The sequence below is a fragment of the Pangasianodon hypophthalmus genome, chromosome 9, assembly GCF_027358585.1.
Source record: "Pangasianodon hypophthalmus isolate fPanHyp1 chromosome 9, fPanHyp1.pri, whole genome shotgun sequence".
NCBI lineage: Eukaryota > Metazoa > Chordata > Actinopteri > Siluriformes > Pangasiidae > Pangasianodon > Pangasianodon hypophthalmus.
The window spans coordinates 2,023,647-2,036,666 of record NC_069718.1 but is presented as its reverse complement, the minus strand read 5'-3'; the positions used below and the strand labels follow the sequence as shown (position 1 = coordinate 2,036,666).

Sequence of the window (13,020 nt, the reverse complement as noted above, 5' to 3'; positions counted from 1 at the left end):
ACATGTTCTAGCTGAAACACGCTGAAAACATCAGATCTGAGCTGAGTTTCTCTGGCAGAAGGAGATGATGATCATGATGATGATGATGATGCTCATGATGAAGATGATCACTGTCCAGCAGTTAGAGCTGTAATCGATGCGTGGGTGGTGCGCATGCGCAGTTGCAGGTCTTCAGCATCATCATCTACCCAGAAACGGATGAGAATGAAAGTGCAGTAGTTTTTATTGGTGAGGCAGAACTTCAGCTCAGGGTTTGTCCAGGAAGAGAGAAGACTAGGCCTTAACACGCAGCACGAAGCGCTCAAACCGTCACATCTGGGCAGAAACAGTCCTGAAAATCCATCAGTGTGGAGTTTATACAGTAAAGTATGATGATGATGATGATGATGATGAAGATGATGGTTGTGGTGTGTGTGTTTGTCACACTCGGTGGTCTCGCGCCCGCTTTCGGAGGTGAGTTTCCGGAACCGAAACTACTTTATAAACACTTCATTACTGACCACAAAGTCCCAGATATGTAACAATATCATACTAAAAACACCATTAAACTAAACTTTTATAATATTTGGGTGAATTATTACAAATCTACGTTGTATTTAATGTGCACGGTATCACTTCCGGTCTGAACATTAACGGTTTTTTCCCACCATGTGATGTTTATCATTAACACCCGATTCTGTTTATTTATTTATTTATTTGTTTGTTTATACTGTAACCTAATAACTCATTCTGCATTCAGTGGATTTTCTTTATGTATCTGGCTTTTAGAAACTGGTCTAAGTAAATTATCAATTATTTAACAGCAATAGTGCAGGCAGTCTCTAACAGTCTCCTAAAGTCTAACATGATTTAATTTTTAATAAATATTCAGTAGCAAAAGTCTGATTGCTGGATTCTTTTACTAATTTTATACAACAATTTTCATTCCTGACAACAACTCGAGTGAAAAGTTGAGTCTCTGAAATATTTACATGAAGAGTTTCTTTGTATTTGGTTCCCTTTTTGCTTTAACGACAGCGAGACTCGAGCCGCCATGGACTCCACACGTCTCTGCAAAAGCTCATCCTCCATTTTAGATCAGATCCACACGCTTCAGTAGAAGAGATTAGACAGATTAGATTAGATTTGAGATTAGACATGAGGAGAATCGGACCTTTTGTACGAAGCAGTTAACATGATCACTATCACACATTTACTTACATTTAAATAGGGAGCTAGAAATAGTGCAGAATCTTCAGCATTAAATATTCAAGATATTAACATTTACTTTCTTTGTTTTACATTTTTAAAAGTTCTAAAATCTTCTGTTTATTTGCAGTGATAAATAAAAAAATAATAATCCAGATTTTCAATGTGCTCAATATATATATATACAGTTATTGCTGCTATTGCTGTTGAACTTAGCTGTTTCACAGGTTTTTTTATATTATGTTTTTATAATTCAAGTTATCTGTGATGATACTTTGACTATTCTGAAAAAAAAAAAAAAAATCCTAGATTTTCAATGAGTTCAATCCCCAGCACCACTAAACTGCCACTGCTGGGCCCTTGAGCAAGGCCTTTAACCCTGAACTGCTCAATTGTATAAAAAATGAGATAAATGTAAGTTGCTCTGGATAAGGGCGTCTGCCAAATGCCATAAATGTAAATGTACAAAATTGCAAAAATAGAGGAAATCAGGAAGGGGCAAATACTTTTTCACAGCACTGTAGATCATTCATTCATTCATTAATGTCAGTTGGCTCATCGCATGTTCTACTGGGGAGAATAAAACTGCTCTTCTGGAGTCAAAACTCATACTGGCTTACTCTGATATTAAATTACAGAGCTCCTATGCAAAATGCGTAAAGGTTGGCAATGTCTGATAATATAATATAATATAATATAATATAATATAATATAATATAATTAATATAATATAATTGGCGTCACTGGATATCATGACACTGTAATATTGTGTAGGGATGATAAAATTATGGCGTAACAGTCATTCAGTAGCATAATGAAGACTTTCAATAGAAACATTCAGTAGAAAAAATGCATTAGTTGGACTTCAGAAACATGACCAAAGATGATCAGAAGCCAAAAGATATCCATTTTGACCTGTTTCGGTGGGGCACAGAAGCTCCACATGCGCATCAGTCTAGTACAGCTAAACCTGCTTGCGTTGTATTAAAGCTGCGTGTACAATGTGAATGTTTAAACAGAAGAGCAATGCAAGTGTGAAATTTCAGACAGGATTTGGTTTCAAACAAAAGTGAAAGTTAGTAAAATAATCTTCTTATACATCTCCTCCAGGTGAGCACTCTCTGTATTACACCTACACGGCTCTCTCTAAACCTCTCAATCTCCCCGGCATCTATGAGTTCATCGCAGTGGGCATGCTCAATGACCGAGAACTCGACTACTACAGCAGCAAGACTCAGGCTAAGGTTCCTAAACAGACCTGGATGAAAGAGAAGATCCCACAGGATTACTGGGATAAAGGCACTCAGTCCCGCAAGAGCAAAGAGCAGTGGTTTAAGGTCAACGTGGACATCCTGATGGAACGCATGAGACACAATAAGTCTGGTTAGTCATTTCTCTTCATCATTACTCATAAAAGGGCAGGAGTCATTTCTTTATGATTCTTAATGTTTAGTGTCAGACAGTCATTATCTTCACTGCACCGTCTCCATTTCAGACCTTCATGTTCTTCAGTGGAGACATGGCTGTGTGGTTAATGAAGGTACAGATGGGAATATTAAATTTGTGAGAGGAGTTGATGAGTACAGCTACGATGGGTCTGAGTTCCTCTCCTTCGATGAGGTAAACTCGAGGTGGATTGCTCCTGTCGCAGCTGCTGAGCCGACCAAAAGGAAATGGGATGATGTGCCCATCCTTAACCAGTACACCAAGGGCTATCTGGAGAAAGAGTGTGTGGACTGGCTCAACAAGTTCATGGATTATGGAAAAAAAGAGCTGAGAAAACATTGTGAGTATCCAAAGGATTTTACTGGAGTCACTTCAGTTCCTAAATGACACAAAAAAAAGAATAAGAACATCATAAATGTTTCTGTATTTTCAGCTCCACCAGATGTACATCTGCTTGCCAAGAAATCAGTAAGTGACCCTGGCAAGTTGACCCTGACCTGCCTGGCCACAGGTTTCTACCCTCCAGATGTACAGATGCATTTGAGGAAGCTCAGAACTTCTCTACCTGAACATCTGGTAACATCTTCAGGAGTCAGACCCAATGGTGATGGCACCTACCAGCTGAAGAAGAGTGTGAACATTGTGGAGGATGACAAAGCACTTTACGATTGTTATGTGACCCACAGCAGTCTTGAAAAGCCTATAATCGTAGGTGGGGGTAAGTGAAGTACCGTTACTGAGTCTTATTGTTCTACTTACAACTCATATCAATAAAAAACAGCAGTGCAAAGAAAAATAAATTTGAAAATGTAATCAGTGTAATCGGTTACCTTGCTCTTATTGTTCTTATTTTTGCAAGAACAATGCAAAGAATGTGACACAGGTCCGAGTACTATCATCGGAGCAGTGATTGGAGCTGTGCTTACGCTGGCTGTGGTTGCAGGAGTCATCTTTTTCCTTAAAAAGAGTGGGTAGAACTAAATACAGCATTAAACAAATAAATAAATAAATAATCAGAGATGCTTTACACACTGTATAGTTTTTTTTTTACTTATGTGGTAATACCCTTTTGCTGCTATACCGACTTTTCTTATACTGTCTAATGTCTTTGGTCTGCTGCTGTAACACTGGAATATCTCACCTGGAATTAATAAGTCTTATCTTATCTCATCTCATCTCATCTCATCTTACTCTGGTACTTGAATCTCTTCAACTACAGCCACGAATGAAAGAATGTCCTATAGCCAAGCTCCAACATAGGAATTATGGTTCATTTTATTAGTTACATTACATTTATAAGTTTCAGCTTTACCTCTGACTGTCACAAAGCGCTGACACTGGAGACTCCTTCCATAAATCTCCTTACAGAAAACTTCACCATATCAACGATTATACACATTTTTAATTCATTTATTTTTATTATTAAATTGACATTTTAATTGATAAATCAACCCTATTCTATAGTTATTAAATTATGCAATTTTATTTCAATTCAGCCTTTCAGACTTAATTTTAAATCTAGTCAGGATAGTAATGTTTCTCTTTTTCTTTACAGCAGCATGAAGACAAGGATCTCAAACCTGAAGATATGAGTGTGGGGAATTGACAAATGTACCACTGATGTACCAAATAATATCAGATATCAAATAATATTGATGTTAATGTTTTACCTACTTTTCCATCCACAGCAAGATTTGCAAGAAATGTATGAAGCATAAAATTGCATTATGTTTTGAAAACTTCAAAGTTAAATGGTTTTGTACAAAATGATCGGGATCAGATTGTGTTAAGGTGACCACAGATGATCAGCAGCTAAACCATTTTGCACCAACAAAGTCAGTGGCTACGTTTACATGCACATCAATATTCCTGTATTAATCAGACTTTGGCGATATTCTAATTATTTTTGAGTCGTGCATCTAAACACCGCAATCCGATTGCCTGATTCAGATTAAGACAATATTCTGATTCCCCAAATTCCGACTACATTTACATTACATTTACATTTATGGCATTTGGCAGACGCCAATCCCTGGAATACACCTGTTTTAATCGGAAATGTGTTTCATGTAAACACTTTATTCAGAAAATCCACTGAAATGAGATATATTCGCAGCTCAGCCCGCAAGGAATTGTGGGTGCTAACAGGTGCTTAGCAGTAGGCTAGGTATTTAGGAACGGCAACTCAGGCAAACTTACAACAACCAAACCCTGTATACAGGAATATTCCGATGCCTGTACGCATATAAACATCGTATTCGGAATAAGGCTGCAACCCAAATATAGACCTTAAATGGAATTTGATGTGCGTGTAAACGCAGTCATTGTTTCCCCATGGAGAGAACCAGTGGGCATCACACACCGCTCGGATTTAACGTCTTGGCGCTGCGCTCAAAGCTCACTCAGCTTCAAATTTGACCCAAACAATCACATAAGCTCTCGAATATTTCGTAAGATTAAATTTGCTAGTTAGAATGGAGGAGCAGCTAATTATCTGTGTGTCTCCTTATCCAGAGCTTTTTAGAATATGCCTTTATTGTCATTGTCACGGGTACAACGAAATTTAAAAGTGCTCTTCAGTCAGTGCCTAATCACACTGAGTGTTAAAAAGCATAATAATTTAAATGCTAGGACAATGCTAAAATATAATAATTTAAATGCTAGTACAATGCTAAAATATAATAATTTAAATATTAGGACAATGCTAAAATATAATAATTGAATATGATAATACTAAAATATAATAATTTAATAATTTAAATACTTTAGAATTGCTAAAAATATGAATAAATAAGAATAAATATACCTTAAACTGCACATGAGCATACCCACACACATGCAATATATAAAAATGTTGAACATGATTCTACATCCTACACATACGTCCACTGTTTCACAGATCCAGCAAGATACAGATTGAAATATTGTATGTTATTTTTTAGCAGCATTCAGAGCAGTTATTGCAATTGGATAAAAACTGTGCTTGAGTCTATTCGTCCTTGCATTAATTAACCTGTGCCATCTGCCAGAAGGCAACAGTTCCAACAGGGAGTGTCCAGGATCTGAAGTGTCTTTAGCTATGTTCTGTGCTTTTTTAAGACAACAGGAGCTGTGTAAGTTTTCTAATGTGGGGAGAGGGCAGCCGACAATCTTTTGGGCGGTGCCCAGCTGGTGTACCAAATGCATATACAGCATGTTAGTACACTTTCGATGGAGACTCTGCAGAAGGACACCAGCAGTCTTTGTGTGATGTTATTATTCCTCTTTAAAGAAAAAGCCTTAAAGAATCGATCCCATGGCTCTGTACCTCTGTAGTATCTCATGCACATGTATTTTCTTGCATTCTCTTTTTTCTTCTTGAACCACTATAGCTTCCGACAGTTACAGGTCACATGTTCAACTCTGTGAGGGTTCACAGAGAAAATATTTCATACACAGTAATCCCTACGCATTTACAATAAACGTGAAGAACGGCATGTGGAGAGAATACTGAGTGGATTGAAAGAACGTTGGGTTTTTTATATAGTGTTTGAGTGTTTGTTACACTGTAGACTTATTTTTCACAAGTCATTTCAGGTCAAATCATTATTATGAACAGTTACTGAAATCACAGTATGTAGACTACTGTAAGTATTTTACTATGAATATCTTATCCAGTCTTGTTCAATATAGCTAGTCTTTTCCCAGTCTTTTGCTTTGAGTGTTCGTTTCATTATGAGTGTGTATTTTTATGGTAATAAGTAAGTATTATTGACTACGTCATATGAATTTAAATGGCTAAATTTCTGACTTTTTTATTTTACTTTATTGATAATTGTGTTTTATGATGGAAATTGAATTTTTGTTTTTAAAAACCTCTTTGTTGAAAACAAGGGTTTAAAAAGACAAGGTACAGTTTAAATCCAAATGGTATTGAGAAGCAGAACCACATACCTGTGTTTACGAGGCAATAATGCTGGTCATTTACTTTCAAGTTATGTTTTATTTACTTGGAGTATTTCCTAAATAAAATGTGCTTTTTGCTTGCTCTGTCCACAGTTTTATATGTGTGTTGAGTTTTTTATTTGTTTGTTTGTTTGTTTTACTTTTGAGTATCTCCAGTGTTACTGGAATGTTTTTTTCTTCATAAATTTACAGTTTGAGGTTAAAACATCAGAACATTACTCTTCGCTCGGTGCCATCTAAAGTCAGTCGATCAGTTCTATGCTAAAACTCAAATGCAATCCAATGATATTTTGCAGTTTGATTGTATTTATGACATTCAAAATTTCTGGCTAAAAAAACTAAAGCAGTAAAGAACAGTTTTAATCTTTGAGCTTAATTTATCTTTATGTTGATTTCTGTTCCATCCCGGGTGCTGATGAGGGTAAATCCAGTGAGTACTGAATGAGCAGATGTTCACACACACATCTATTACTGACCTGACTTACACTGACACGTTTTGTAACCTAAATAAATTGACTATCAAGAATATTTTTATCTTTAACTTAATAGTTAGAAATAAACACAATGAACTTCATGGAGTGTTACAGTATTCAACATTTTCATGTTCATTGTCATACATATTTTCCTAAAGTGAAAAGTTGAAATGTTGAACGTTACAAACAAACTTATAAATGTGGATTTAATAGCAGTTAATTTTTTCATAATGTGGTTCACAGTTTACATAAACTTTTTACATTGTGAGTGCATTTTAAAGTTAAATTTTTTAATTGTGAAAGCAAATTTTTGAATTTTTAAATTGCCTCTATACTAGTTTTTAATCTTTTAATAATTGTCTGGGATTTTAATATTTAAAAAAGGTGGCACTTGGGACTGGAAGAAGGTTCATCATTGTGGCTTGTGTTTAATGCAGTGGCTTACTGGAATAATTTAGTTTATGGATTTAAAAGTGGAAGAAGATTTGGAATTTACCCTCTAAATATTTTACTGATAAAGTGAAGGAAGTGTTTTTTGTACACAAAATTTGATATGTGTAGGTTGTTATACGTAGTAAATTGTGTGAAAAACAGGAGTCATTTCATCCCTTTTGATGTTTAATCAATTTATAAATGATTAAAATGTCTTGTGGTTATTATTCTGTACGTTTGGATGCTTTTTTTCGGCACAGCACCTGGAATGAAAGAGTCATTTCTTTTGGAGATTGATTCTCAATCAGTACCCCGAAAACTGATGCTAAAACAATTTTGTTTTTCTCATTGGTAAAGTTTAAAGTTTAAAGGCTGTGCTTGGATAAAACAGCACAAGACAGTACAATAACTACCAAAACAGTACAATAACTACTAAACCAGGGCAATAACTACTAAAACAGTACAACAGCCAACAAAACAGTACAATAAAACAGTACAATAACTACTAAAACAGTACAATAACTAATAAAACAGGACAATAACAGCTAAAACAATATAATAACTACTAAAACAGGACAATAACTACTAAAACAATACAATAACCACTAAAACAGGACAATAACAACTAAAACAATACAATAACAACTAAAACAGGACAGTAACTACTAATACAGTACACCAACTATTAAACAAGACAATTACTACTAAAACAATGCAATAACTACTAAAACAGTACAATAAAAACTGTGACAGCCCGCGCACATAAAGCACACAGCGCTAATCGGCGGGGTGCTGAAAGGACGACGCCACGGCAAGGACGTCTGGCAGCCAATCCCCAGCGTAGCACAAATCTACCCTTCTGGAGGGGCCAGAGGGATATAAAAGGAGCCCGCGGCTGCGAAGAGGGGGAGGTAAGGGACAACGGCACTTTCGCTAATGTTTCTCTGTTTTTTTCCTCTCGCAGAAGGCGATATCAGCGGGGATGGCGAGCCTTTTCAGCCACTGACCACTCCCGTGCCGCTGTAATCTCTGCTGTTGGGAAAGCTCCGACTCCTCAGAGTGCCGCTACCCGGAAACTGCCGCTTCAGCCTTCAGCCTCACTTCTTTCTCCTCACCCTGCACACCTAAAATTTCCTTCACATTTTCCCTGTCACTGTAAATAAAGAGCACATCCCCCCTGATTCAAGGACTCTCTGTGCTGTGTTTGTGTTGGAGTTCATTTTTCGCTCGTCACACTGGTGGAGGATGCGGGCAGCACAGCACCCGGAGAGCAACATGGACAGCTTCTTCCAGCAGTTTCTACACATGAGCCTGCAGCACCAAGCCAACACCGAGGAGCTGGCCCGGGGCCTCCAAGCCACCGTGAGCTCTTGGAACTGACGAAAATGGCCAGTAGTGTTGCAGCAGTCCCCCTCCTCGACCCCTGCCGGGAGGCCCAGCATCTCCTAACTAAACTGACACCCGATGAGGACGTTGAAGCATTCCTCCTGACATTTGAGCGTGTGAGAGGAATGGGCCTCAGCCCTCGTGCCACTCCTCACGGGAAAGGCCCAGCTGGCCTACCACGCCCTGATGCTGGATGAAGCGGCATGCTATGAGACCGTTAAGAGTGAGATCCTCCTTCGCTGTGGTCTCTCCCAAACCAGCACGACGGCAGAGCACCACAGGCGGACGTATGACCCCAAAGCCACCCCACGGAGTCAGATGGACACTCTGCTGCGTATTACGAAGAGATGGCTCCAGCCTGAACTCCTGTCTGCTGTTGAAGTGGCCGAAAGTTCCTTAGGGCTCTGCCACCTGAAGAGAGAAAAGCCATCGGGGTACGAGTGCCAAAGACCCCCAGGGAGATGGTAGAGGTGTTGGAGCGAGGGGTGGCAACTTTAGAGATCGGCAGGGGCGAGTGGCGAGAACAGCACCGTCCATGCCTACAGAGCCAGATCCGGCCGCCCCACGACCCCTCGACAAACCCTGGCTGACCGGATGTGCCCTGCATACCCCTTCCGCGCCCCGATTACCCACTGTTAGCGTGAAGGTGAACGGACACCCGGTCACGGCTCTCCTGGACTCCGGAAGTTCCATCACTCTGGTCCGGCCCTCTAGCTTCCCCACGCCTCAACCCACTGGTTCCCTCAAGATAACGTGTACAACGTGGGGATGTCTGGGAAGTTCCCGTGGCTCAAGTAAGGGTGAGACACAAGGACAAGGAAAGCCCCCTCACAATGGGTCTTGTACCGCAACTCCCTGTGCCATTGCTATTGCTATTGGGCCATGACTGGCCAGGGTTCACGTCAGCCAGGGCCCCACAAATGACAAGGAAGAAGAAGACCAGGACGACACGGCCTAGGATCCGGCCGGCCCGCTTGGCCCAGGACGAGGGGGACGTCGGAGCAACCTCGGCAGGTGAGCCAAACACCTCCACTAACCCTGTTTCTATTGTGTCTACCCAGGTCGCTCGGGGGGGGAAACTTCAGCCCGGAACAGAAAGAGGATCCCCAGTTAAAGAACTGCTGGAGCCAGGTGCGAGTCATGGAGGGTGTTCTACAACAGCCAGACCAATGCCTGCCTGACACACACTTCCTGACACGGGGGGGGGACTTCTCTACCAAAAAAAAAAAAGCGACAAGGAGAACCCTGCAAGCTACTGGTCATCCCGCAATGCCGTACCAAGACCCTGATGCACCTGGCCCACTCTCATCCCTTGGGGGGTCATCTGGGGGCTCGCAATACACTGCAGAAATTAAAGGACTGCTTCATGTGGCCCGGCATGGATGCAGAAGTCCCCAGTGCCAAAAGACGCACAAGCCTGCTCCTGTGTCACTCATTCCCTTCCCCATTATCGGCGTGCCCTTCGAAAGAATTGGCCCGAAGTCTGCCCGGGGTCATGAGTTCATCCTAGTCATCGTGGACTACGCCACCAGATACCCCGAGGCAGTACCTCTCCAAAAAGCCACCTCCCAAAACATCGCCCATGAGCTCCTGCTCCTCTTCAGTTGTGTAGGCATCACAAAGAACATCCTGACCGACCAAGGTACGCCATTTATGTCCAAACTAATGACGGATCTGTGTCGGTTGTTGCAGGTGAAACACCTGAGGACATCCGTCTACCACCCCCAGACGGATGGGCTGGTGGAGCGCTTTAACTAGACCCTGAAGAGGATGCTTCTCAGGGTGGTAGACGAGGAAGGCAGAAACTGGGACCTGCTCCTCCCCTACGTCCTCTTCGTCATCCGGGAGACTCCACAAGCCTCCACTGGATTTACACCGTTTCAGCTACTCTTGGAAGGCGACCTCGTGGACTGCTGGACGTGGCCTGAGAAGCTTGGGAAGAACAGCCCTCCCCCTTCCGCTCCCTCATCGAATATGTCCAGGAAATGCAGGAGCGGATAGATCGAGTTATCCCGATCGTAGGAGAGCATCTGGAAGCGGCCCAACAGGAGCAGAGGAGGGCATACGACCGACCGGCCCAAGCCCGAGAATTTCAGCCTGGGGATAAGGTCCTCCTCCTCCCCGACGTCTCCTGCAAATGCCCGTACATGGTCCTCGAGAGGGTGAGTCCTGTTAATTACAGACTACAGCAACCAGGTAAGCGAGCCAACACCCAAATATATCATGTTAACCTGCTAAAGAGATGGTTGGAACCTAACCCCTAAGTGTCTGCTCTCGCTATACCTCACACAGATCCCTCAGAATGTACCTTGATCCAGCAAGGAGAGGAGCTCACACCAGCTCAGTCCTAGGAGCTGACAGAGTTGGTGGACCAGTTTGCGGACGTGTTCTCCTCGGTCCCTGGCAGAACGCATCTGGTACACCATGACATCAAAACTCCACCAGGAGTCGTGGTCAGACAGATGCTCCAGGATAGAATCATCAAGGAGTCAACCAGCCCCTGGTCAAGCCCCATTGTGGTCATACCCAAGTCAGACTGGAGAATCGAGCTTTGTGACAACTTCCGGAGGCTAAATCAAATATGGTACTTCGACGCATACCCATCCCACAGGTGGATGACCTGGTGGAGCGACTGGGGAGAGCCCGGTTCATCTGCACCCTGGACCTAACAAAAGGATACTGGCAAGTGGCCCTCAGCCCGGAGGCCAAACCAAAGACGGTTTTCACCACCTCCGGAGGCCACTGGCAGTACCGGGTTTTCCCCTTTGGGCTGCATGCGGCACCGGCCACCTTCCAGCGTCTGATGGACATCGTCCTGAGGCCGCATAGGCCCTATGCAGCCGCCTACCTCGACGACGTGGTGATCCACTCCTCCACCTGGTCTGACCACCTCTACCACCTGCGGGCGGTGTTGGAGGCCCTCTGGAAGACTGGATTGACAGCCAACCCAAAAAAATGTCATTTGGGCTTAACCGAGGCACAGTACCTGGGGTATCGCATCAGCAGGGACTGCTCAAGCCTCAGAAGAAGAAAATCAAGGCCGGCTACTACCGCCGCTTTGTGCCTAACTTCTCCACGATTGCCTCTCCCTTCTCTTATCTCACTAGGAAAAGTCGGCCGGACCGGGTGCAGTGGAGTCAAGAGGCTGAGGAGGCAGTCCAGAACCTAAAGGAGGCATTGACGAGCTTGCCCGTTCTACGAAACCCCAACTTCAACCTCCCCTTCATTGTCCACACAGACGCCTTGGAGACGGGGCTCAGGGCCGTCCTGTCACAGGTTTTTCACGGGGAGGAGCACTCAATCAGCTGCAATGTTTTACCTAGCGGGTCGTTATTTCATGCTCATCACCGACCACGCTCCTCTCCAATGGATGGCCTGTGCACATAAAGCACACAGCGCTCCTCGCACGACTGCCGGCGGGGTGCTGAAAGGACGATGCCACTTCAGCACCCCCAATGTTTTGGATAGCCGGAGTGCGTGTGGCTCAGAGGCAGAGCGCTTTGATTCTTCACGTCTGGCACAAATCTAAGGGACAACGGCAGTTTCGCTAATGTTTCTCTGTTCTCAGAAGGCGATATCAGCAGGGAAGCCATTTCAGCCGCCAGCCACTCCTGTGCTGCTGTAAACTCTGCTGTTGGGAAAGCTCCGACTCCTCAGAGTGCCGCTAACCCGGAAACTGCTGCGTCAGCCTTTCGCCTCACAATATAATAAATTGCTGTGAATTTAAACATAACATACTATGACATAATAGTAGGAAGATAATCTTATACCATATATGGACTATAAATGGACTGTTCCTGTCCATTTAACTGACTCCTTCTCCAAAACACACAGGAGAGAGTCAAACACATGACTCACGATTCACACATACAAGCAGCTCAGATGTTTCCATTCGAATCATTTAAGCTGAAGATAATTACTTAATTAATTCAGGAATAATTCATGACTAGTGACATTTACATTTACAATTATTCTTTTACAATTATGCTTTTAACCAAAGTGACGTACAAATGAGGAAATACAAGCAAAGCGATCTGTCAATCAGAAAACAATGCAAGTAATGCTACCATACAAGATTTTTGACATTCCCTGCATGTAGATCAAAAATAAAACAACTCATATATAGCTCAAAGTTCACCTAAAAGAGCCG

The 13,020-nt window shown here is 42.3% G+C and overlaps 2 protein-coding genes across 4 annotated transcripts; both read left to right on the top strand.

Moving 5' to 3' along the window:
- The first annotated feature begins 48 nt into the window (after positions 1-48).
- On the top strand, positions 49-6,671 carry LOC117598086 (major histocompatibility complex class I-related gene protein). 3 transcript variants are annotated; one of them, XM_053236673.1, is made up of 6 exons: positions 52-453; positions 2,299-2,571; positions 2,684-2,974; positions 3,068-3,352; positions 3,494-3,601; positions 4,193-6,671. In XM_053236673.1, exons 1-6 carry the CDS (start codon positions 369-371, stop codon positions 4,195-4,197), a joined length of 1,047 nt encoding a protein of 348 aa, XP_053092648.1. In that variant the 5' UTR covers positions 52-368; the 3' UTR covers positions 4,198-6,671. The 3 variants fall into 3 exon arrangements, with proteins under 3 accessions (XP_053092649.1, XP_053092648.1, XP_053092647.1); XM_053236672.1 differs by having other exon boundaries at positions 53-453; positions 4,190-6,671; XM_053236674.1 differs by lacking the exon at positions 3,494-3,601 and having other exon boundaries at positions 49-453; positions 4,190-6,671.
- A 3,130-nt stretch (positions 6,672-9,801) lies between these two features.
- LOC128318789 (uncharacterized) lies at positions 9,802-12,473 on the top strand. The gene is made up of 2 exons (XM_053236675.1): positions 9,802-11,066; positions 11,163-12,473. The coding sequence occupies exon 1, from the start codon at positions 10,011-10,013 to the stop codon at positions 10,626-10,628; it is 618 nt and encodes a 205-aa protein (XP_053092650.1). The 5' UTR covers positions 9,802-10,010; the 3' UTR covers positions 10,629-11,066; positions 11,163-12,473.
- The last annotated feature ends 547 nt before the right edge of the window (positions 12,474-13,020 follow it).

Coding starts and splice junctions, on each gene's coding strand:
- LOC128318789 (XM_053236675.1), top strand. CDS start 10,011: ATGGAGGGTGTTCTACAACAGCCAGACCAATGCCTGCCTGACACACAC.
- LOC117598086 (XM_053236672.1), top strand. CDS start 369: ATGATGATGATGATGATGATGATGAAGATGATGGTTGTGGTGTGTGTG. Junction 2,975..3,067: donor AAAAGAGCTGAGAAAACATT/GTGAGTATCCAA, acceptor CTGTATTTTCAG/CTCCACCAGATGTACATCTG. Junction 3,353..3,493: donor GCCTATAATCGTAGGTGGGG/GTAAGTGAAGTA, acceptor TATTTTTGCAAG/AACAATGCAAAGAATGTGAC.